Source organism: Battus philenor, unplaced genomic scaffold (assembly GCF_028537555.1).
Source record: "Battus philenor isolate CCGP_79_NKW_IND1 unplaced genomic scaffold, ilBatPhil1.0.hap1 SCAF_13, whole genome shotgun sequence".
Taxonomy (NCBI): Eukaryota; Metazoa; Arthropoda; class Insecta; order Lepidoptera; family Papilionidae; genus Battus; species Battus philenor.
In genome coordinates, this window is record NW_027181675.1 from 6,378,684 (window position 1) to 6,404,041 (window position 25,358).

Sequence of the window (25,358 nt, forward strand, 5' to 3'; positions counted from 1 at the left end):
TTATTATAATTGTACATACATATTTTAGTACAGACATTTATTTATTACTAAGCCTCCTAGAATCTAAATGCTAATAAACTAACTCCATGGCAAGTAGGATCGATCTCAGAGCTCGATGGTTTGCTAGAAGTTTTCTTTTTAGCCGACAGAATTTTCAGTAATTTTTTTCTGTCCATAATTTTTGAGAATGAAAAGGCATTCAGAATAATTAATATTTATTTTATTACAGGATGTCGCAGAAATAACACAAGTTACGAAAATGGAAGCAGTTTACGGCAAATTATTTTCGGAATCCGAATCGCCGCGTGCAATAACATTTAAACGAGGATATAAAAACGCTACGTCACTAGAGAGCATTATCCAGATGATGCGAATGAACAATGTCACTGCATTGTACAAAGGAAATGAATCGAAGGTTCCAGACTGTTCGGACGACTTGAACTGCATATTGAATGAAGCCGATAGTTGGTCACCGCCAGGCGTTAGAGGAGATATATTAATGCAACATCAAGAAGCATATGGTGTTATTGACACGAAAGTCGTTAGTGGTATGTTGCTTAATTTATATTAAATATTAATTTATTCATTAATTACAGTATTATTTTATATTAATAATTTAATAACTGTTAATGTAATACCATCTTTTACAGGCATAATAGATGACGATATCCTAGAATTAGTAGCAATTTCCAGCCCGCCGTTCACAGAACCATCAAAACTGAATGAAACAGAAACTCCGATTAATAAAGGCAACGTGGCTTCAATTTACACTGATCAATTCGACGATGAACCGACAATAAACGGTTTGCAAATACGTGACCTTATTAAACAGAAAGCTGAGCAAGAGTCATTAGAAATACTTAACAAAGATACTCTCAAACCGTTTCAATGGTCCGAAAGTTCATTCAAAGACACAACACATGAAGGTCTTGCTGACAAATGGGACTTCGGACTATTCCGACCAGCTTGGTCCTGGTGAATCTCTTAACTTCGCAAAACTTAATAATTTAACTACTTAACGTACTTAAACGCAGTACTTAGAACATTATTTTTTTAATATAATAATGATAAGAAACTAAAATCACGATGACTTAAAATGATGTAGAATTAAATAAGATTTTACTTGAATAGAAAAAAAAAGTGTTTATATTATATATTTACAAAGGTATCCACAGTTTAAAACAATCACACCAAATTACTTTTTTTGTTTTTAGCTTCAAATATCTCAATAAACTTACAAAAATTTTGTACTAAGAAAAACTAATAATTTCGTATTATACTACAATTATTGTACCTGGAACAGACATGGCATACTTTTTATTTACCTGTTACAAGGTGCCTACTATATATTTCATTCATATCAGTTGGTGTATTTTAAATATTTTTAATGTGACTCTGTAAACTTATTCAATGGAATAATAAGAATGAAGTGGCATATAATTATAAAGGGAATATCGATTTTGCTCTCGAAATAAATAAATGTCAAAACATATTTTGTTTTATTTATACTACATCCATTATAAAATTTAAATTATTTACGTTAATTTTTAACAGGTTATAGTTTAATGTTACTGATATATTTTTAACAGCAAGCATACATCACAGAAATGCTAGACGTATGTTCAAATTAGATTATTAAATCAAGGTATTACTGCGACGACTGATCTTTTCCTAACAATTAATTTTCAAGTTTCCTTGTCTCGTGACTTTTTCAAAAGTAGTCTATTTTCGTTTGGTGTTTTTCTGGCCTTCACTGTCACGATTTTATCATGAATGTCGTTGTTTATTCCACTATGTTGTTGCACAAGCAATGTTTCAATTAAAGTTTCAACCGCATTTCATGTTAATAGTTTGAGAGAGTGGCATTAATTTACGTCATTATCGCGAAAAGAAAAAATGCATCTGTCATTGGCGACTAGAGGACAATCTCTGCAACATTCAGACACAATTGCCAAAGAACACTAGTGCTGCTACGATATCCCTAGCTTTTCACTCAGCAGGTTGATGTTAAGACGTAATTTAGTAAGAAAAAATTAGATGGCGCTATATCGTTTGAGGAATCAATCTAATTTTGGCTAATATCTCAACATATTTTGTCGGCGAAATATAATATATTTATTACTTCTTAAGTCTGCATCAAATAATAAATTCAAACTATATATTGTTTATTTTTACAATTGATTGTCTGTAGTTATTTTAGACTCTTTTTACAATCTGAGCAGATCAGATGTCAATGTCAAATTGTTTATTACTAATATTTTAATTTCTTCTTGTTTTATTATTAGTTTGCCTTAATTCTGAGAACCTTATTTGATTTTATTGACTAATATCATAACAATGAATTTCTTTAAAAAACAACCAACTGTTAAAGGTTTGTGCAATTTCTCTAAATTCTATTCAAATTTTACTAATATGGTTATTTCTCTAATTTTATATTTGAATATCAGAACAACAAAGACAAAATGATCGAGAACTCCGAAAAGCCGGGCGGGATTTAGAGAGGGATAAAGTGGCCCTGGAAAGAGAAGAGAAGAAATTGGTAAGAATACACATTCACTTCTAAATTAAAGCAAATTATAAACAACTTACAGTAGGTGTGAAGTTTTGTGTGTAATTAATGTATGATATGACTCATTTTGGATCAATTTTCAATCTACTGTTTCTTAATGTCAATGATAATATTATGTCTAAGATAACCCCAATTTTCAAGAACTACTGTAATTATAGCTTAAAAACAAACTAAATTTGCCTTGTACCTTTACCAGTATACAAACTTCTCATTCTCCATAAGATACTCCTCACACTAATTTGTCATCATTTACTATTAAAAAGAAAACAATAAATGGTTCCTTGCAGATATTGTGTTCTAGTCCTAAGTTTCAGCAAATTGGCAAACTGAGATATTCTCATTGACACTTACTCAAAGTTGTGTTGTTGAGTTATAATGGAAATCATTATTTCTCAAAAAAGCCCAAGATGTGACTGAAGTATTAAGATGGATGTCTATCTTGGAGTAAAATTAGAAGCTATACCTTCTTGTAAGAGAAACCCCATTTCTTTTGTAAATATGTTGTTTGTGTTTTATTGTAGATTTTTGCATCATTTGTTCTTAAAAAAAATATTTTAGCTACCACTGAACCTACTACTAAATAAGAAAATTATGATTTATTACACTTTTTGGTAATAATTTCAGGAAATGGAAATTATAAAGAATGTTAAGGAAGGACATAATGAAGTTGGCAAACTACTAGCTAAACAACTTGTTCAACTAAGACAGCAAAAGGCTAGAATATATTCTGCTAATAGTAAGGTATGTTAATTTATTGAATTAATATGATTTAATCTATTATTGCCTAACATAGTGATGATGATAATGAATCTCTGGAATTTTAAAAAAAACCTTTTGCAATATTTATTTGCTTTAGTAACTTGAGAAATTAAGTTTTCATATAGGTTGTAAATTACCTTGGAGCTTAACTCCACTTATATATTGTCATCATTTATTTTATTAAAATTCATAAACTTAATAATATCATGTGATTATCTGTTATGTTTTCTTGTTATTAATAATTAATTGTTATGTTGGTTCTTTGTGGGATAATAATATTTCACTGCACCATATAATATTACCTTTTAAAAAATTAAAAGTTTTCTATTTTTATAATATTTGTGTTTAATATTTAAAAACTAAATATTTCCAGATATTAAGTGTACAAACACATAACAAGGCAATGGGTGCTAATATTGCAATTGCTGGGGCGATGAATACCACTGCAAAAACCATGGGCAATATTAACAAAGTAATGAACCCACACCAAATAGCTAAAGATATGGAAGCCTTCAAGCAGGCAAATGCTAAGATGGACATGACTGATGAAATGAGTATGTTTTTATGGTTTTTACCTTTTCTTTATAATCTTTGTGCAATTTTCTAACTTGGAATGGAATATCTATATAAATTTAAAAAAAAGGATTTGAAAACAGGCAGCCTGGACCTAATAGACTTTTTGCTGTCAATATTGGTTTATCATAATCCAGTAAAAAATTGAACAGTGAAACTTATTTCAAAATTATCCTTTTTTATTGATTTGATGTCTTAATAATTAACAAGAATTACTTAAAAAAGTTTTCTTGTAAGACTTAGTAGTAATGAGATTATATTTAAAATGTATTTATATTTTATTATAAGGTACTATACCTTTGATTACCTCCTAACATTAATTTTTTATCACATCATAATGATGTCAAATAGACTGCTGGTGACTGGTGTTAATTTAGTTTGTAGTTTGTAAGGCAAAAAAGGAGTGTTGTTTTAACTATCAGCTTTGCAACATTTATGTCTCTCGTTTTAATAACCTTTTCCTAAATTAAAAAAAAATAGCCAAAATTATTAAGATGTTCGCAATATATTTGGATATTCGTTTTAGTTTTTATAGATGTATGTATATAAAACTATTGGTGAACTATCAGTTTCAGAAACTCTTGACGATATCATGGATGAATCGGGAGATGAGCAGGAAACCGAAGCAATCGTCAATAAAGTACTTGACGAAATCGGGATCGAAATTAGTGGAAAGGTGCGTTTTTATCTGACTAGTTTCTTATTTTGGTTTTCAATTACAGACATTTTCTTGTCAAACTAAAAATTTGACAATTTTTTATATTTGTAGATGGCAAATGCACCTTCAGTGTCTCGCAACAAAATTGGAGAATCTACTGCTGACGCCGACAAAGACTTGATGGCACAATTAGCTAAACTAAAATCTTAGAGCTTATGCTAACCTATCAAAATTTAAGTATATTTTCATAATTGTAATAGTTATCAACTAAATGTCCAATTTTGTTAATATATTTATGTCTAATATCTCCAATTAAAGAAAAAAAAATTATGACTACAAGTAAAGTATCATCATACAAGCTTCCAGAATGGAATAGTTTTTACATAGTCCGGGAAACAAATGATTGTTTAGTAATTTAAACTTGTAAAAACGATGTACATCTATCAAATAAGTTTCATAATGTGTTAATTAATGAATTGGTTGTTGGATTATGCTGCTATTGTAAGATTAAGAAGACTAATCATTAGTTATTTTATTATATAATACTTTAATAAATCAATTATTGACAGTTTTTATTGTTGATCACAGTCTAAAATTAAAAAAAATTGCACTTAACAGTTTGTTTTATACCGATTTTTGTTTAGATTTTTATAAGAATTTTTTATCATACATAAATATTAAGAAGGAAATTCCATTTAAGTAATCATTTTCTCAGTAAATTAAACTGCCCATATTGTTGATGAAATATGAAGAATCACGAATGTATATATATTATTATATTTATGTAAATGTTTTATTTGTGGTATGTTAATTTAATTTACATCGATAAGGAACTTCTTTTATGTATCTATATAGAAAGATTTCTATTTATATACTAATTCATCGTGATAAACATAAGCCTTAAAAATTAGAAATTTGATAGGAATATTCCTTATTCTGAGTAGAGGTCGACTAAGACTGAAATTCAACTAAAAGCGGTTGAAGAGGAATTCATTAAATTCTATTACCACTCGAAGGATAGCCAATATATAACGATTATCAATGTCGTAAAAAGTTTAATTATTTTTTATTATTTTTCTAAATATCAATTACTGGTCACACATTTTCACTACTTGTAATTTAGTCAAAAATAAATACAGAGACAAAAATATTAAACTTAATATTAGAACGTCCATTTTCTACTTCCAATTTAAATGAGTACATGTAATGCATTTGTTTGTTTAACAATTATCATTTATTTGTCTATACTTATAATGTGATAATAAATTCTGTGTTATTTTTGTATTATATGGTTACAGTGATAAAGGGATTTTATTTAAAATTACTGTTGAGTTTCATTTATTTTCTTTGACATTCAGTATTGAGTATTGAAAATATAACATATGTGAGACTGTCTACTGAGCAAAAATAAAGCAAACCAACATATCTTAAGGGGAATGTAATTTTCAAAACATTTAATTATGACTTGATTTTAAAAATCGTATTTGTTTAAGACATATATCTATAAAATCTTCAACTATTTTGTATAATATTAGCTATCAATATATACTAGCTAGGGTATTTTTTAAGAATAGCAAAGCTTTTGGTTTAGCAATCTATACCTAGAGAAAGATCTAGCCCTCATGCTAAAGTATGAATGATGCGTGTAATAAATAAACGAAATAACTTCTGTACCAGAGTCTAACGTAACAAATAATAGTTCTTGGATTTAGATGCATAAATAAACAGTTAAAGTTTTACCTTTTTAATGTACATGTTACATAATATTTTTCACCTTAATGAAAATAAAAAAAACTTATACAAAAAAAACCATAAGTTGACAGCGATAACCTACTAAATAGGTCACAAGGTTAAAATAGATTTTAATTTTTTATAAAGAAGTCGTTAGAAGCGCGCATGCTGTTGGCCTTGAAATTTTAAAGGCGGGGTTTTCTTTGAATATTTAATGACATTTATACACCGTGTTTATTTTTCGGTAGCTAATTCAATATCAGACTTTCAATCCACTTCGCCAGCGATATTCGAATAGGAAGTCCATTCCAACAGAAAAATGATACCGGATCATTTATTCGATGAGGGCATTAACAATTCATTGTTGAATAAAGATATGAAGCATATTCAACTGAATAAGAATATGTTTGATCGGACGCAAAAGGATTATGTAAGTGGAAAATACTAGAGAAGCGCGAGAGTTTATAATATTAACAAAATTTCAAAATTATAATAAAAAATCATTTGCAAATTGTTGGATTTGCATTAGATTTTCTGAACCGAATATACAAATTCAAATATTAATCAGTCAATAATAATGATACCTGACAATAACATTTTAAATCAAACAATTATTTAATCAATGTCTTTAACAAATTTTAAATATTAATGGAAAGTTGTAACTAAAATGCTGTAGGGGTTCTAAATATATATATATATATATATATATATATATATATATATATCTACCAACAATAACATTGAAACAATGACTGATTATTCAGTTATATAAAAACGTAGAAACATACAGCGGCACACACAATAACTAATTTATATATTACATTAAAAATAAATAAATTATCACTTGCAAATATCTTAAAAAGTACCCATGTAAACGTTCCTTTCGATTCTTTTATAATTGTTGACACCCACTTTAATCATTATCGTGAGTCATTATATCGTTAATTGTGTAGGATTCTTACTACTCACAAACAAGCTAGAAGACGGGCGGCAGCGTCCTCTGCTGCAATGGACGCCTACGGTTTGAATCGACTACAAACATCTGTTTCTTTCATTTGCTTGATAAAGTGCTACTAAACCGCTCAATAATTATTCTATTCGCCGAATAAACTACAGAAACATTGTAGTCTTACGAACAGATTAAGGAATTAAAACAATTTTTACTTGCGGGTTCAATGTTTACCATTAATATATTTTACATTGCGTTAAATGCAGGAACAAGAGCAACGTGATCTGCTATCGTCACAAGATGGCGACACTTGTGAGATTCACGACCAGTTCTATCGCGACCATAAGTTATTGCTGGTACTTTTTCGTGCACTCGCTGTCATGCCAATTACACGTTCAAGACCAGGTAAAGTATATAAAGTGTGATCCACGAAGCGGGAAATGGTAAAATAACATAATATTACAATGTAATGTATGCTTCCGAGAGACGTCCGGCATTCAGAATACAAAATCGTCATTAATTACCAAAGTCTATTATCGAAATTAAATTCATTATAACAATTAGTTTAATGATATTTTTGCCCAATTCCGACTAGTGCTATTTCCTTATTGAACCATCGGGCGTAAAGATTATCACCAGCGCTATATATGCCGATTGATGCTTTTTTATTTATTGTATCTAAAAATGACGATTTTTTAAATTTAACGATTTATTTCTTGGTAGCTCGTAACTCTATATCGAATAGAAATAAAAAGATTTTTGAAATGTTTCAGCAGAGTTATATTTCTTTCAGGCACAATAACGTTTAGCTGGACCTCTCGTGCCACTATATACGCAATATGTTTTTACATAGCGACCACTGTGATCGTTCTTATTGTGGGTTATGAACGCGTTATGATCTTGCGATCCATTCGAAAATTTGACGATTATATTTACGCCATTCTCTTCGTAGTTTTTCTTGTCCCTCATTTTTGGATTCCTTTCGTTGGTTGGGGAGTGGCCCACCAGGTGGCAATTTACAAAACTAACTGGGGAAAGTTTCAGGTGAGCCAATAATATTTTTTCAACTATTCTATTATATATATAGTAGCATACTTTGTAAATGGAAGGTTACTTTAGCTTTTTAATATTTGGAAATTTTTGCAAATTGTATATTTATTTTAGAGTTTTCAACATAAACTACAGGGGTAAAAAATTAACGCCTTGCATAATGTAATTCTAAAATCCGTCCTAACAAGTCGGAATACCATTGTCTTTATAAATGACATTCGGAAACCTTAAGGATTTTCTAAACAAGAGAACTCGTTTATGAACTAATACGAACTCTTTCAAAAATTTTTATTTTAAAAATATTTTATCCATTACCTTTTTAGGTTCGCTCTGGTTTAGGCATCTTACAAAGGCCCTGTGCCTTGCCTCCTCCAATTCACAGAACTTTGTAAATGTCAATCAGACAAAATTTAATTATAAATAACCACTAACTATCTTTGCTGATATTACCTAGAAAAGTAACGACCACCTCGATCGTCTTTCGATTCGATCTTTGTTTGAAGTTTTTTTTACTGAGAATTACGATGTCTGTTAATTATAATATAAATAATTTTTCAATAATTTATGTCAAAAATGATACAATACTAATAAGCTTTCAATATTATATCATATTATTTTTATAAGCAATTGACTGGATATCTGTGTGGTGTCTGTAAAAATTTTTGTAACATCAAAATCTCTCATGACACTGACACATGACATTGACACACAACATGGCGCAATAAAACTTCAAAAAAAGAATCTTATTTCCTTAATGTGTATTCAAATTCTTATCCGAAAAGGTAGCATACATATGTAGATCGGATTTATGCAAAATGTTAGGACAAGCGTTGTATCGTATTGGGAAAAATCAAATACTAGAAGATTACCATATCCAATACATTATTCATTTCTTTATGTATAAGAAATACATGTTCACTTTAAACTAAACTTACAAATATTCAGATCCGTTAGTTGTAGATGCTGCTACCTAAAATATAGTACCTAATATATCCCTCTAGTCACACTATAATTTCCAAGTACCATCCTGTCACCTCCTGAATATTAGAAACAAGACAGAGCCATGTCTCCGCGAACCCCAAATTGATAGGAGGTTAAGATCAAATGGCCTCAGTACCCGGCCAACAAACCTTACGTCATCTTTACAGAAAATACAAGTATTTAATGGCACTACTTTTTTATTTATATATACGAGTATCCGCCGAGAATCGAGATCTGCAGTCTTGGATAGTTATTGTAAAGACCTTGCACTAAGTACCAACGAGTTGATTTGTGAATGAAAAATAATATTAAATATATTTTAGGTCCGATATTACAGGGTTACGGGCGAAAATCTCCAGTTTCCAAATCTTAAGTTGTCTATCATGATAATAAGTGCAGGCTGTTTACTCCTCGCTGTATGTTTCCTGCTAAGTCTATATGCGCTGTTGGATGGATTTTTACTGAGACACACAATAGCTTATCTTCATATCATAACAATGATCAACATGAATTGTGCCCTCTGGTACATCAACTGTAAAGGAATCAAAATTGCTTCACAGAGTCTCTCTGAATGCTTTCGCAGAGTAAGTATAGTAGTGTACAGTGTGTTAGGAAAGCGCTGGGAGATGACGGCCAAGGAAAATTGAGGGAGCGTCAGTGGCCGGTGTAATCTTCTTCTCCCTCGAGATCATGCCTTAGGTATGTGATGCAGCAGTTTCGAATTTTAGCACTAGAAATTTTCCCTAAAAAGATTGTCTGCCTTTATATATTATGTATCACGGTTAAGCTGTATATATGCTAACGTGTAAAGAGCGTTCAGTCTATTAAATACGCCGAAACATTATTTATGTACATAGGCGTAATAATTATAGCGTTAAAGACAACTTCGGAACAAAACGTGATTTTTTTTTCTGAAATAATACAACCAAGAAAGAACTAGAAAACCCTGTGACAATTAATAATACTTTTTAAAACCTTAATAGTAATATTCTTTATAACCAAACAAATCGTGTGTAGTGAAATATTGCTGTCTTTTATATTAAAAAACTTTAAAAGACGAGCCAATCACATTGCGAATTATTTTACTAATAAAATTAGATGCCTCCCGCACTTCTCGTTCGGCATGATATGCAATTTTTAGCTCTGCAGAACAGAGCTTATCAAAAATATTAAAGACTCATTTGAGTGTTCCCCTCCACGGAAATCTTTAGTAAAAGGCGAAAGATTTATACGTTTTGAAGGGAAACCAGAGTATGCCCAAGGGTGTGATCGCCGTTCACCCAACTAAAACTGAAAAAAACTCAACACCGCGATCTAAAATAAAGCTAAATTGTTAGCACGACATCTGTCGAATGTTTTAGTAACTGAAAGTCTACTTAACATTTACGTGATACGCGCTAGATGGCGCTGATTTGAATACTTCATGAAATTATGAAAAATTTGATGATATGATTTTATAACTTCATATGTATAATTTTATTTTCTATAACTGTGCCATACTGTGCATATTGTAAGTATAGGTAAATTCGTAGGTGCTTCTAAGTTTTTTCAAAGTATATAAATTCAAAACTGTGAATTTAACATCACATGACTGTACTTTGAACAAAACTTTGGGAACATCGTTTTAATTCAGTGTCCTGTAATAATTTATATGCAAACTAGAAATTAATCTATGGGTATGTTCGTTATTTATAGATACATTTCTGGTGTCCAGTATTGTTTCCCAAGTGTATAAGTCTAATCTAGTCTATAAGTCAAAGTCAAACAAAGAGAACAAGTAGAGGCTAGTATTTATTGGTTTGTTACGATAATCGAAAGCTAAATTCAACAGAGCTAAAGTTTATTTTCATTTAAATTTTATTTAGTTATTGAAACACTTTTTATGCACTGTCGCACGGCGGACTTGACGCCGAGGTAAGATTTTCGGCCTGATTATTTATATATATATATATATATATATATATATATATATATATATATATACGAAATCATACATCTTAAAAAAATTGACTTTTATTACTGCGGTAATACGTATATTTTGTACACGTTTTCAACCCTTTATTAATAATTTTTATTCTACAGTAACTTTATAGTTAAGTGCTATCTGGTATCTTCCGACGACCGGTTCACTTCGCTGTAGACTTAAGATCCTCCATTTTTCCACGCGCTATGCGTTCTGTCAACTAGCTATAATCTTCGTTTATTATTCCAGGGATATTAAACTGTGAATGAAATTTGTTTGATGTATCCAATTGAAATATTTTGTGTTTCTCTTTTTTCACAGGACGTAGACAGGGAGTGTTCCGCGAAACTAATATCTCGCTACCGCTATCTGTGGCTTAACCTCTCGGAGCTCCTACAGTCGCTTGGAAACGCTTACGCCCGAACGTATTCTACCTACTGCCTTTTTATGTAAGGAGGATGCACAAATAAGTTTTACTTTAAGAACCCAATCGGTGATTCGATAGATAGAAGTGTGTATTTCATTCGACCTTCACTCATATTTTATTAAATTCCCATTTCGATGCGCCGCTAACGGTGACGTATTATATCTCCTATAATGTAATGAATGAGGAGACTTTAATGAGTTACTTATAGATAAATTAGACATACTTGAAGACGCAGGAAGTGTTTTCAAAGATAAAACGCTGAAGATGAGTTTAGCACTTTCAGTGATATTCCTGTAAATTAAATTATAATTTCTTACGTACCTATAGGGTGATTGGCTGTAGGTGTAAAAGTTTTAGAGAGGTAAATGTATAAATAATCTGTGGTCAATAAATGTACGATACATTCTACCCTCCAAAAATCAATCGTTTTAAAGATAATAAATAATGTAATAACAACACAGTAAGAAAAATCGTTTACAAAATTCAAGTTCTTGCATAATAAAATTAGTTAATGTTTTATATCTGTCCTTGAAGATTTTGTACTGCCTGAAGTTATTGTCCTGTAGCATTCCAATAGAGTTTGAGAGTGACCAATTTATAGAGAATGATTTAAAATATGTGTTAAAGCTTTAAAGCTTTTTGATGACAAATATGCTATATATATATTCATACATTTAAAGTTTTTATATCTGTAACTAACCGACCCGTAGCTGGAGATATTCGTCTCAATCGCTTCTTCTTAAAACCGCTTTCCATATTAACACAAAACTTGTGTAAATACGCTTCCAAATATCTGATCTCTAATGATGCTCATCGTATAGGTCCTTTATCAAATATTTTTGCGTCCATTTACTTTCTCTAAAATTCAATTCAGATATATTTGCTTAAAATGAAAATTTCTTCTTATTTATATTGTAATCTAATACGAATTGTACTATACCAGGCACTCGCTATTTATTTATACTTCTTGTACAAACTTAAACCCGACCGTACAGCTGATGTCAATAAAACCGTTAATTGAATTTGAAATATAGATAAACTGATCCGTTCGTAGTACATTATTAACTTGCAATTTAGTTCTCTACGTTTATAATAACAAAAAAAATTGCACAGAAATGTTTATTATGAAAAAAAAATTGTATAATTAAACATTATTAAAACGGCAAAGTCATGTGTTATGTAAGCGGTATATACTTCGTATGAAGTAACAGTGGACGGGGCACATCGTTTGTGCGATCGACAACCAAAAGATTCTCAAATAGCGACCATGAGCCGACAGACGCGCAGGCCCCCGCTAGGTAGACCGACGACATATTTAAAGTCGGATTTTCGAGAGAGGAGAGCCTTGCAGTGGATGTCTATCGGCTGACATGATGATAATGATACTAATTACCGTATATTATACACTGAGTGTTACACTTCATGTATAAATTAAAAAGGTAAAAAATTTATCAGAAAATCTTATTATCCAAAATTGTAATGTCCCACACCAAACAGGGAGAACGAAAAAAAAACTATGTATTAATTTAATAAAATCATTCATCAAACACATACTCCACACCCTCTCAGCATACATACTTTCATAATACTTACTACTAATACTACTATCCTACTATATTCCGCTTTTTTTCCTTTAAGTCTAATTTCGTAATTGAATTTGAATATACTATAATGTGTACTTCGTAATTGGTGTAGTGTACTAATGCTTGTATTTTTATGAATTATGGGTATGGATGTATGATGGATCTCGGAGTAAATAAATAAATAAGTAACTTATTAATCCGTAATATTCACGTGACAGGTTTCTGAACATAACTATCGCAATATACGGCGCCTTGTCAGAGATCGTAGACCACGGCTTCGGCTTCAGCTTCAAGGAAATGGGCCTGTTCGTGGACGTCGTGTATTGTTCTACGCTGCTATTCATCTTTGCAGACTGCTCTCATAAGTCCACTCTCAAGGTATACATATAATTTTATCTAATAACTTATGATATCGTCATTATCAATTGAGCTGAAGATCGTACACTGCTGAACTTAGATCTTCTCATAGAGTTAGGAGTAGCTGGAAGGGGCCTGCATCTAGCGTCTTCCAATTCATTAATGAATTCATCACAAAGAGCTTCGACATTCTTCACCTCTCTACAGAGCGGCAAAACTCCTTTTGTAACTTTATTAACATATCTATTTTAATCATCGATTTTATGATTACGAATTTTATTATATGAAAACCAACGACCTTAACAAGGTCTTCTGTCTACCTTATTGGTGGACCTCCTAAGAGAACCTTGAAGCATGAGCGACCATCTGTTCTACGCGCTATGTTGCCTGTCACTGCCTTTTAACTTGTCTATGTTGCTTTTATGGCTTTTTGGATCAAAGTTAACTATTCGGAAGTAACAAAATATGGTGTTAAGATATCGTCAAGGGCTCTGCCTGTACGGTTCGCTTAACTAACGTCTAACTAATAAACATGCCAAATAACTTGCTGAAATATTGCATATCAAGCATTATATTCTACAGACGAAACTTTCAATTGGCAAATAGTTGAAAACTCCTCAAAGAGATCACTTGGGTTAAGTATGTTACGGTTACATATTTCGTCTTATGATAAAGCAATTATTTGAAGCTTGCCTAAAGTAATAGAACAATTGGATTTTTTTAACATTGCAATTATTTTAATCATTCGGATTTCTGTTTTACATTATTATTTATAAAATTAAAGAGATATGGATAATAATAAATACCCTATTATAGTACAAATTGCACTGTTACTCTTTTGGACCTGAGTTTCACTTCTGCCAACGTGGCATTTGTAGATTCCGCGGGCTCGATATATCAGGGAGCAGAGGGCGCATAGTCTCCTTTAAAGTAGCAAAATTACCCCGGTAGCTCTCAATAAAGACCGCTACACACTACAATTTCATCGAATTAAGAAGCCGTTGAGTTCTTAGATGGTTTCGGCGGACGCCCCATAGTGTGACTAGGTTAGCAAGCTTCCTCGATGGAACCTCTATGGCTATCATTTGTCAATAATTTCTATTTAACATTCACAATGAAGAGCGCTTGATACGGCTTAACCTCGACTACGTGTGTTGCTATTGCCTAATGAATATTACTACCATTTTGGAATTCGGCGGTAGAAACTCAGGCAACGCTTCTATATAGAATAATCGGGGTTTGCGTCCCCTTATTATAGGCAATAAATGTATTTAAAAAAAAACATAACTTTTTATATGATTCCTACACAAGAATAGTATGGCTGGTTCAATTTTTCCTTTTTAACCTGCAGGTTGCTGCCGGTGTGGTGGACACACTGCTTTCTATCGACGTTCTATCAGTGGATAGACCAACACAAAAGGAGGTAAAAAATAAATTAAGTTTAACTTACACGAATTAACATTTTAGCAAAACTATAAAATTCTGGCTAATTAATATTAAGTATATTTTTTAACCTTTGAGGACAGATTTTATATTTCAATGCTATTGTTAAAAACATGAATAAATGAAAGTTGTTACAAAAATCATGCGATCAAATTTAAATTATGATAAAAAATGCCTCATTTAAATGATAATAGTATAATAATTACAAGATCGGAGCGCAAATTAAGAAAAAAAGCAATTACTTTTTACAATTTTTTAATATATTTACATACTTTTTCTAGATCGATCATTTCATCCAAGCTATAGAAATGAATCCAGCAGTAGTAAGTCTAAAGGGCTACGCTCACGTCAACAGGGAGTTGTTAACATCGGTATGTTAATGAAAAAGCAGCATATTTCAACTCACATCACATTTAAGATTAAACCGCGTTTAATAATTGGGATATAGTAATTATATGAAATAACCTACAAATGTGATCTCTCATTTCTGGCCTCATTGGCATGCTTACAGTTGCGCAACTAGTCGTGGGGAGTGCTATGCTCGAAATTTCTCTACGACATCGAATCAGGAATGGGGGATCCTTATACAAACGATAATAATAGACAAAGCCCAGCAGATTAGAACATTAAGTAGCATTGGGATGGCCACATAGCGTGCGGAATAGATAGCGGTCCGATAAGCGCAGTGTAAAAAGTCCTCCCACAAGATGGTCACGTGACATTGTTAGGGTCGTTTAAAAACGCTGACCGCAGGTTTCCAAAAAAAAATTATGGGATTGGACTGTATCCGATATTTGATGACGTTTGAAGTGATGATGCACCTATAAAACTTACAAATACAGCCGTGTTTTTTATGCAACAAATCCACTAGTAAACGCATTACTTATTGTAATTTGTTTTCTAACTTTTCGAACCGAATAATACACGTACAGAAACATTATTTTTATTTACTATAGTTGTTAGTAATTTTATACACCACTAGGGGGTGAATAAGCGTTTGTCTCACCTGATAGCAACTTACCTGTTCCAATATATAACAATGACAATTATGATGGTAATGATGACTAAAATTTTCTGTATAATTTTACGTACATATGTATTTAAATAAGTAACGGTGGGTCAACTAAATTTCGATTAAATTTTTTTGATTTAATTTTTTTACATTTGCATTTTTTAAAGCATCAAATACTATATATATATATATATATATTTTGTTTTTATGACTAAACTAATAAACATATAGATAACAACTTTTGCAAAAGTTTCTAGGACTTTAAATTTTTGGATGATGTATTTGAGTCCCGTTTACTAAATTTTTGTTAAGTTGCCGCAAAAATAAAAGCATGCTTAACTTGTGATTAACTTTTGAATAATATAAGAAGTATGTATCAATATTAAACCATTTTAAGCTACATCAATTTTAATTACAAATTTATGTTCCTATTAATATAACTATGTATAATGGCATTACAGTAAAATATTTCCCTTTTAACGAGAAATAGTATTCAAGATAAAGTCATTGCAAACGCTCAATGAGACGAAATAAGAACCTCCATTGGCGCGAAACCTGAGCCTGAAGCTTGTGCTTTAATTATTAAATTTCCAATTGCTTTGACAGTTGATAGTTGACGGTTTTCTATTCCATTTGAAATAATAAATATTTTCCAGTGTCACAGTTGATAATACTTTATTAACTTTGACACCGAAATATTTAGATCTTATGTTAGTGTGCGATATACACGTAATGGCATTTTGTCGACAGACATAAGACCGAAGTGACGTGATGACATCGTATAAATAACGACTTACCTGTCTAGCATTAATACAATTTATTAATTTTAATGCATATCATTTTTTTTAAATCGTTGTTCCAAGCATATTAGAGTCCGTGCCTTTGTTTTACATTCAAGTTTGTTATCCGTTTTTCTTTATTCACTTTTTTGCATCTGATAGTGTTTAAGTTAAAAAAAATAAACGTCTTATATAAGTAAATAAATAAAAATCTTAACAACGCTTCATGTTCAGTTTTTAGGAATACGTTTATTGCGACCACTTCCTCATTCCTACTCCATATTGCCATCCTCAGGTTATACTTATGTATAATGAAATAAGTTAATTTTAAAAGTTAAAACATAACTTTACCTAACTTGTATATAAAATAACTATGGTTTGGTGTCAAAATGCCAGGCGGACTCGACGTAGTCCTTTTTTACGTTAACCTACATATCTCATCAATTTGAGACATGATATAATAAATCTCGTAACATAGTAATATCATTATCTATGACTCTTTTAAACCAGAATATTGTAATAATATGTAACTATTGTTTCGCGCAAGATTAGTTAATAAGCTTTTTATGTTGCAGGCAGTGAGCATGATCGCCATCTACCTAATCGTTCTTCTGCAATTCAAGATTTCGTTGCCGAAAGATTTACAGGCGTCGTCTTAATTTGTTGCAAAAATGAAATTATTATTTTATGTTAATTATAATTTCACTCAAATAGTAAAAACATTAAAATGTATATTGTATTACGTATTGTCCATAACAGACGTCTACAGACTTTTTTCTTATCAACCACTTTCAAAATTTAGTTCCACACATTTTACACTCATTCTGCATCAGCATTTCTTCATGTTCCAACTCGACCGAAAATGATTAAATCTAACTACAGGAATTTGACTTTGATTTGACGAATTTGATTTTTCCAACGACGAATTATCATTTTGCAACGCACACACACCACAAGTCGAATTTTGTTCCTTTGCACATCTGAACAAGTGTTGCGGACGGCGGCGGCGATTTGCGAGTCTCGACACGTTATACTGAATACGGAATATGCAAGTTTTTAGAATTAACTGTCATTAAGCTTCTTAACAAATTATCTGCCTATATTTTTAGTTGAAGTTAAGCCAACATTTTAGCCGGAAGCAGATCAATTTTCATGGACCACCATGTACGAGTTGTGAACCCTCATTTTATTGTTAAGCCAACGTAGACTCTCGTCGAGTATCTAGTGGTCGCCTATCTGTAATACTATGTGAAAGATCTAAAACAAACAGTAAAAAAATAAAAAAAAAAAAAAAAATATAAATTTTAATTAATATCATAAATGTGTGGACATAAATTATGATTGTTTATAATAACGTATATTGTGTGTATATGTATATATATTGTACAGGTCTTAGCTATTACCAGGGCATGCCAGAAAATTCGAATTTGTTACTGCATTTACTACGATTTCAGGATCGTGTCCTTATCCTGTCCCTCTCAGTAAAATTCTCCGATCTGACAGCTACAGTGGGTATTCATTAATCAACTTTTTCAATTTGCAACGACCCTACCCTACCCATCGTATCGACGATTTAATTGAAATTACAGAAAATCCGTCACAGAATTGTAATTTTACGTGGGTATTTTTTAGACGAATAAAAATTGTTTCAAGTAACAACCAAATAATTTTAATATGTAATGCAAAGGGATCGCGCTAAACAAATTCTAATGAACTTTTAAATATTTAATGTATATCCGAATATAAGTTGAAAATCAAGAACACGATAGACGCAAAAAGTAACAAATAATTGTAATTTTGGATAGGGTATACCGTATAAAATCTGTCTCAGAATTGTATCTTTGCGTGTACATATATCAAATTAAATTTTTTTTAATAGACTACAAAATAGTTTAATTATGTAATATAAGGGATAAATTAAGTCTATAACACTCGTTTAACATATCAAATTGAACTGTTTAATAAGTGTATTAATTTTAATAAGTTTCAAAATATCCGTAATATATTTGCGAAACTAAATTAATTGATGCAAAAATCAACAAGAATTTAGACATGTACTTAAAAGCCTAATAAAAACTACCACAGTTTACGGAGAAAGTAACATTTCAACTTAGTGATTTCTTAAGCCTCATTATGTATATATTTAAGCTACATTAGCAGTAACTAAAATCCGTTCAAATTACAAAAATATGTCGAACCGTGTTAAATAAGACGTCGATATATATATATAAATATATATATATAAAAAGTCGTGTTAATTTTTGATGTATGATTTGTTAATGGTGGACATTAACAAATCACAAATTCAAAAGATAAATCAAGTATATAATATAATGCGCGTTTAATATGTCCCAGTGAACTTTTCAATAATAAATATATTTTCTTAAGAAGCTCAAAATATAAGCAACTAGAATATGAACTTGTACTTAAAAACTTAAATAAAATTAAATAATTAAATTAAATTAAATCTGTCGTAGTCTGTAGAGGAACTAACTTTTCAATTTACCCGGATTACATGAATATTTACTCTAGAGTAGCAGCATCTCTATGTAAAAATGTGAAATGTGTCATACAATCTCAAAACAACTCGACGTAATAGTAAAAAGTCTATACTCGTAAGACGTAATAGTAAAAAATCACGCTCAGCATTTTAACAGTCCATCCTTATTCCAATCTAAAGACATAAAAAAATGATTTTTTTTATTAATAATAAAACAACTAAAACAAACGTGTTACATAAAAAATATTTTTACATTTAATGATTATAATCCAAAAATCTTGATACCCGATTAGAAATTAGAAATGTAAAAATAATATCAGGTGTAAAGAAAGTGTCCTCGGGTTTTTCTCAATTTGCGTAGTCACGTATTTCAATTGACGATATAAGAGACAGAACTTTACTGAGTTTGAATAAAAAAGGTTAATGGATAAATAAAAATATCCGTTCATTTTATATATCCGCAATACACAGCGCACGTTTTGATCGCTTAGAATAATTTAATTGAGCATATTTAAATGTTTTTTATTTTTATTTGATAGAAGGCATTTTGAATTACTGTTATGTTTAAACTCAAATTCGAACAAAAACCAATTTTTCTGAAAATCTAACAGCAAATTCTTGTTATTAATTAACGCTTCCGACAGGTCTTATAGGAAATCTCTGGCGGAAGCCCATGTAGAAGTGGACTAAAATAATGATAATGATAAAAATAATATGATATAATCTTTGACCGATATATATTATGTTGCCTGTTATAACTTATCAGACGTCCTCGCTTACGGTGTACCTTAGAATAAAGATCAAAGTCACTCAAGGAGCAATGGAGAGAGCTATGATCAGAGTTTTACAGCGATATCGAATCAGAAATGAAAGGATCGTTAAGGTCGCGGGAAGCGGTTGAATGCGGGCAGTGCACGAAGGCGATGTTTGGGGGAGGCCTGTGCCTTGCAGTGGACGTTAAGCGACTGAAAAGAAAAAGAATAAGAGGAAGACATCATGTAAAAATATATTTTTAATTGCGTTTCCAATAGAGCACATTCTGCCACCATTACAATTCTAAATTAAAACTATATCTTTGTTCAAACGTAACTAAAATTACAGGACGAGTTGTTAGTGTGAGACATATTTCCCCAGCTGCCAATAACCTTAACTCCGTTTTTGGTATTTATACTTAGCAACAATTTAAAGGGTCCAAAGTTGGATCTACTAAGTTCACGCTAAGAACAGAACAGGAGGTTAATGTTGTTTATAGTAGCAAGATTCCTCTGTAAAATTTTGAAATAATTCCTTTGTGACTTTCAGTCAACTACAAATTGTTTTAATTTTAGCCTAACTTCATAACTTGCTGTAGGCTTATTAAAGTTTTAACCGTAAGCCATAATAACGGTGACCGAATTGTTTGAAAACAACGCATACGCGGCATTTTATATGGCACGTCGAAAAGAATAATCTGTACTTAAGTCAGGCATATTAGTCACTTTGGAATTTGAAATCTGTTGTAATAAAATATTATTGTTCTTTTGTGTATTCTTATTTTTGCGTCAATATATTGTAAACCTACCCATTCATTTAGTATCAGGCGGAATGAAGTTCGTCAGGTACACTAGTTTTTTTTTTTTATAAAAGAAATTAGCTTCGACTACTCTGAATGTGAAGCTTATATGTATGTATAAAAAAATAATATTTCCTGCGAAATATTCAAATTCTGTAAATCAAATACAGTATACTTTAAATGGTATGGTCCATGCTCATACAGTGTGCTTGACCATATAGCTGTGTTTTATTGAAAAACTACTTATTACTTCTATTAATCAATCGATCACCGATTAATTCAAGATAAATTATAGTTAGAGAATTGGAATTTGCTGATTTAGATTAACATTAATATCGTAAATATAATGTTAACACTTATTTCTTTAACAGTAGAAAACGCTTCCAATAGTAACAATATGACAGAATTGAAATGATAAAAAATTAACCTTATGATACACTCGTTCCTGGATTAGCGTTTCCGTCCCCTACGGTAATATTGACGCAATATCATATGACATCATTCGGTAGCCTATCGGTGAACGAATGGAGTCCAGATTTGTATCGCCATACTCCGGGTTGAGTGCGGTTATTAACTCTCAAGAGCACTCTAGATAATGGAATTGCCTCAAAATGCCACGAGCCTCAATCCGCGTTTAAAACTGCATTTTTTGTATTGAATTTCATAGGTGAAATTTGTAACGTAAATTTAAAATTCAATTACCGTTTTTATTTATATGAATGTGATACTTTTGCTGGCCAGTATTAAGTATATATTTAAGTTTTATTATAAAAGCACTAAATAATCTATGAAATTTTACGCACATTCAAGGTTTAAAAATTGAGATCGTTGTCACAATTTTTCAAAATATCTGTTTCGAAGATGTAGTATCACTGGAGAATACTTATTTAAACTTTTAAGGGCACGTAAGCGTAGGACGCCGGTCCGCGTCTCTAATGTTATTTGATGTTTGCTACTTCTGAAACGCTGTGAACTAAAAATCGGCTATATTTCCGTGAGAAATGAGTCAGGTTTTGTTAATTAAACCATTATGGCAAATTAATTCCTAACATGAATGCCATATCAATGCGGAGATCTGAAATAGATTGGTTTTTAATTATGGTGTTTTTAAGCAGAATTACGAGGGCTGTGTGATAACTCCGTGATTGTTTAAATATAATTTCCCTCGTAGTAACTTTAAATGTAACACTATCAACTACTACCGATTAATAGCCTATTGGCAAGTGCTATTATTTAGTTTATTTTTGACAGCCATTAGTAGGAGATAACTTCGTGAATTTTAACAAAAACATAGTAAAGTGATTTGCTTGTATTGATTAAGCACATAATTGCGAACTTGATTTTACTTTCAACGCAAAACACAGTTTCATGAGATTAATCATTTTATATAATTTCGCTGAAACTCAGCTTTAGATAGATATCAACTACTTTATAATACAATAAATTAACATGAACATGTTATCAATGTTAATAATTAAAATATCTGTCTTCATATCGCTTGTTGTTCTTGCAGCTTATGTAATGAGTAATAGTATTTTGTATTATAATATTTTCTATGACATTTACACATTTGCCATCTTGTTATTTCAGCACCGCTCTACCTTGACTGATATAGAGTGGCATATAGGCATTAAGTCCGCCATTAGTCATAGTGTTAAAAAGAAAATAAATAAACAAACAAATCATTTACGTATGCCATATTGTTGCATTATATTTACCGGACAATTAATCGATAGAACAACAAATATATATATAAGTAAATTAAATATACAGTAAAATGTGGTAATAAAATATGCCATGTAATATTTCTAGGTGATAAGCACAAAACGGTATTGTGCCAGTCTTTTTAATCGAAAATCAAATGATACCATAATATCACAAGTTTACTATGCAAATAGAAAAAACATTTAGCGTTATATTTTACAAAAGTAGTATTTTCTTAGAATAAGATAATTATAAGACTTGATATTGCACTTTTTTATGACAAAGACTACTGGCATTTTAAGAATTTTAATATCATTCTGGAAACTAATACGTCGTGCAATTGAAATTGGAATATATTTTATTTGAATATTAAAATTCCATTGAAATTAAGTGGTTCCTCTTTAAATATATGACTAAAACGTGAAATTATTACATGCCTAACGGTATTAACTTACAGAGTGTAATCAAGCATTGAAACTGAAAAATTATAGATAATAACACTTTTCAACTTACCCATAAATTGTCTCTGGTAAAAAGAGATGCTTTATTAGTAGTCGCAAATTAATTTAGACTCGATCAAAATTGATATTGTGTTATCTGGTAAATAGAGAGATCACATTCTGTGTCAAAAGTTGAATTAAAAATTTATTACAAGCTCAATCTAGAATACATTCATACTAGAATAAATGAAGAAATCAATTAGATACGATCAGTATTAATATGTTGTACAATGGTATTTAAAATTGTACTCATAAAATAATACTCATAAAATAACTATCTCAATAAAATAAGGGAAAAAAAATTAATAAACCAAAAAAAAATTGAATCGTCATCGCCGACGAAGACGATTGTGAAGTGCCCTGGTATGTATATTGAGGTATGCGCTAAGTGCCTTCTGTGCTCTGCCCACTCAAGCCCGCGGAACCTGTAAATGCTAATAAAGCAACAATGACCTTCTATCAAAAAATCTGATATTTTTATATACCTTCTACACAGGGGTTATTAGTACGATAAGGGTAAAGCTTTAAAGAAGGTATAGCTTAATTATCATAAAAAGGTTTAAAGCAAAGGCGCGATATAGGTAAACAAAGACACCTATTACCACCCAACCTGTACAAAGTGATCACTGAAATATGTTAAAACAATAAATCTCTACTATCAGAATGTGTCAGGTCAATAAGTTCTGAAAGTACAGACAGTAAACATTTATTTACTTTAATATGTAGTAATCCGCGTTATTTTAAAAACGTTTTTTCTTACTATATTCTGACTACTTTATTTATTATTTGCGAACCATTGATTTAGTAAATAAGCATATGTAACTGAGCAGTGGTAGCCCCGTGGTAGAGGAATGATACTTGCCATCGTTGTTGCCGGGTTCGATTCTCGGGACACTATCTTATGCACAAAGCATTAATTAGGTCAGATTGCCATTGCTCAAGCAAGTTTGTTGAGGATGAGCAACAATCTTCTGCTTACCATAAAACTATACTGCGATCGTCAACCCGCCGACCATGCGTGGCGATTGTGGTTTATCCCCGCCTTGATATCTTTGGGGGGGGGGTCTTCATGCAGAGGGCGTATATGGGCTGAAAAGACAACGAAATACTCATATAATATACATTCACCGTATATAAAATCATCCTGTATATAAAACATAATTTGTAAACAAAATGTTAAATAACTTGTTACAAGTTAATTTGATATTAATGAGAACAGTAATTATCGGTTACGACGATATCTATTTCTGAAATTAAAGATCATCATGTCCGGCATGATGAGTAATTAAGTTGGTGGATGACGCGGTATAAACATGAAAGTAACACCCACTAATGTTAATAGAGATCAAGCTCCCGTGACTTGTATGCAAAGCTCTCTCAGACATGTAAATGATAACAAAGCAAGCTCGGCGCCCGAACCAAATTAAAATTGTATGACAAATTTTCCTGTTTACTACGAAAGAAGAATTTTTACCTTATTTTTAAAAATAGTATTTTAACAACATATTTTATTCACACTAAATATGCAGGAGATTCTGCAAAAAAGTTACGAAAATATAAATTAAATTTTCTAGTTTTTTCTATATTCTGTAATAAAGAAGATTAAGTATAAGGAGGAGCATGATATAGTTGACTAGTATTTTTTTAAATAACTTCTTGCAAGAGCTGTTCAAGAGCTCAATGAGTTAATGACTTGAGCTTAATGACTTTGTTTCAGCAGGACGGAGTCATTTGTTATACATACCATGCCAGCGGAGGTCTAACGTGAAATGCTCCCAAAAAAAGTCCTTTCAAGAGGTGGAAACATTGGGTGGGCAACACGATAGAGTCTTCTGTAACACTCTGGAAACACTTGCTGAATGTAAGTAACACATTAAGGTATAAATAGCGATGGCTTTAATAATTTAAACTTGTAGGAGTGTTTTCAAAAACCTTCAGTTACATTCAGAAAGAACGTTCCCGAAGATCTGTAGTAAAACTTGATGATATAACTTTTATAAAAATAATTACATTCCTCCCTTTCTTTATTAAATATTGTCAAAGACCATATACAGCCCACCCATTATAATAAACCATAAAAAATCAAATTTTATTTCATTGTTAGTACCGATTAAAATTATATGTTCGTTCTTCCCTATTTGTTTTCTTTGTTATCTGGATCACCCTTCATAATGGACCTTTATGTGTACCAATAAAGGAAATTGTCTTGTATTGCTTAGGCTACTATTAGAGCCATATCAATATACTTGACATTGTTAACTGACTTGA

General features: G+C 31.1%; 3 protein-coding genes and 1 non-coding gene across 5 annotated transcripts in view; 3 read left to right on the top strand and 1 right to left on the bottom strand.

The window, feature by feature from the left end:
* Window positions 1–1,467, top strand: part of LOC137933368 (putative phospholipase B-like lamina ancestor) — a 36,315-nt gene extending 34,848 nt beyond the window's left edge. For both annotated transcript variants that reach the window (XM_068777300.1, XM_068777301.1), the window contains exons 10-11: window positions 230–548; window positions 651–1,467. In XM_068777300.1, coding sequence (XP_068633401.1) covers window positions 230–548; window positions 651–979 — 648 coding nt within the window. In that variant the 3' untranslated portion in view covers window positions 980–1,467. The remainder of the gene's footprint in view (window positions 1–229; window positions 549–650) is intronic.
* Window positions 1,468–2,230: 763 nt separating this feature from the next.
* On the top strand, window positions 2,231–4,858 carry CHMP2B (Charged multivesicular body protein 2b). The gene is made up of 6 exons (XM_068777618.1): window positions 2,231–2,371; window positions 2,448–2,539; window positions 3,194–3,310; window positions 3,702–3,882; window positions 4,471–4,577; window positions 4,671–4,858. Exons 1-6 carry the CDS (start codon window positions 2,338–2,340, stop codon window positions 4,767–4,769), a joined length of 630 nt encoding a protein of 209 aa, XP_068633719.1. The 5' UTR covers window positions 2,231–2,337; the 3' UTR covers window positions 4,770–4,858.
* A 1,751-nt stretch (window positions 4,859–6,609) lies between these two features.
* LOC137933603 (gustatory and odorant receptor 22-like) lies at window positions 6,610–17,493 on the top strand. Its single transcript, XM_068777619.1, has 9 exons — window positions 6,610–6,720; window positions 7,506–7,644; window positions 8,033–8,283; window positions 9,594–9,854; window positions 11,555–11,682; window positions 13,462–13,621; window positions 14,952–15,023; window positions 15,325–15,414; window positions 17,410–17,493. The coding sequence occupies exons 1-9, from the start codon at window positions 6,610–6,612 to the stop codon at window positions 17,491–17,493; spliced, it is 1,296 nt and encodes a 431-aa protein (XP_068633720.1).
* On the bottom strand, window positions 10,409–10,525 carry LOC137933630 (U5 spliceosomal RNA). The gene has a single exon (XR_011109133.1). It is a non-coding gene; the product is annotated as a U5 spliceosomal RNA (small nuclear RNA).
* Window positions 17,494–25,358: the final 7,865 nt, after the last annotated feature.

Excerpts from the sequence above, each read along its gene's own strand:
- CHMP2B (XM_068777618.1), top strand. The coding sequence starts at position 2,338 with ATGAATTTCTTTAAAAAACAACCAACTGTTAAAG. Across the intron at positions 2,372-2,447 it reads AAAACAACCAACTGTTAAAG|AACAACAAAGACAAAATGAT; the intron begins GTTTGTGCAATT and ends TTTGAATATCAG. Across the intron at positions 3,883-4,470 it reads GGACATGACTGATGAAATGA|TTTCAGAAACTCTTGACGAT; the intron begins GTATGTTTTTAT and ends GTGAACTATCAG.
- LOC137933603 (XM_068777619.1), top strand. The coding sequence starts at position 6,610 with ATGATACCGGATCATTTATTCGATGAGGGCATTAACAATTCATTGTTG. Across the intron at positions 8,284-9,593 it reads CTAACTGGGGAAAGTTTCAG|GTCCGATATTACAGGGTTAC; the intron begins GTGAGCCAATAA and ends AATATATTTTAG. Across the intron at positions 11,683-13,461 it reads TCTACCTACTGCCTTTTTAT|GTTTCTGAACATAACTATCG; the intron begins GTAAGGAGGATG and ends TTCACGTGACAG.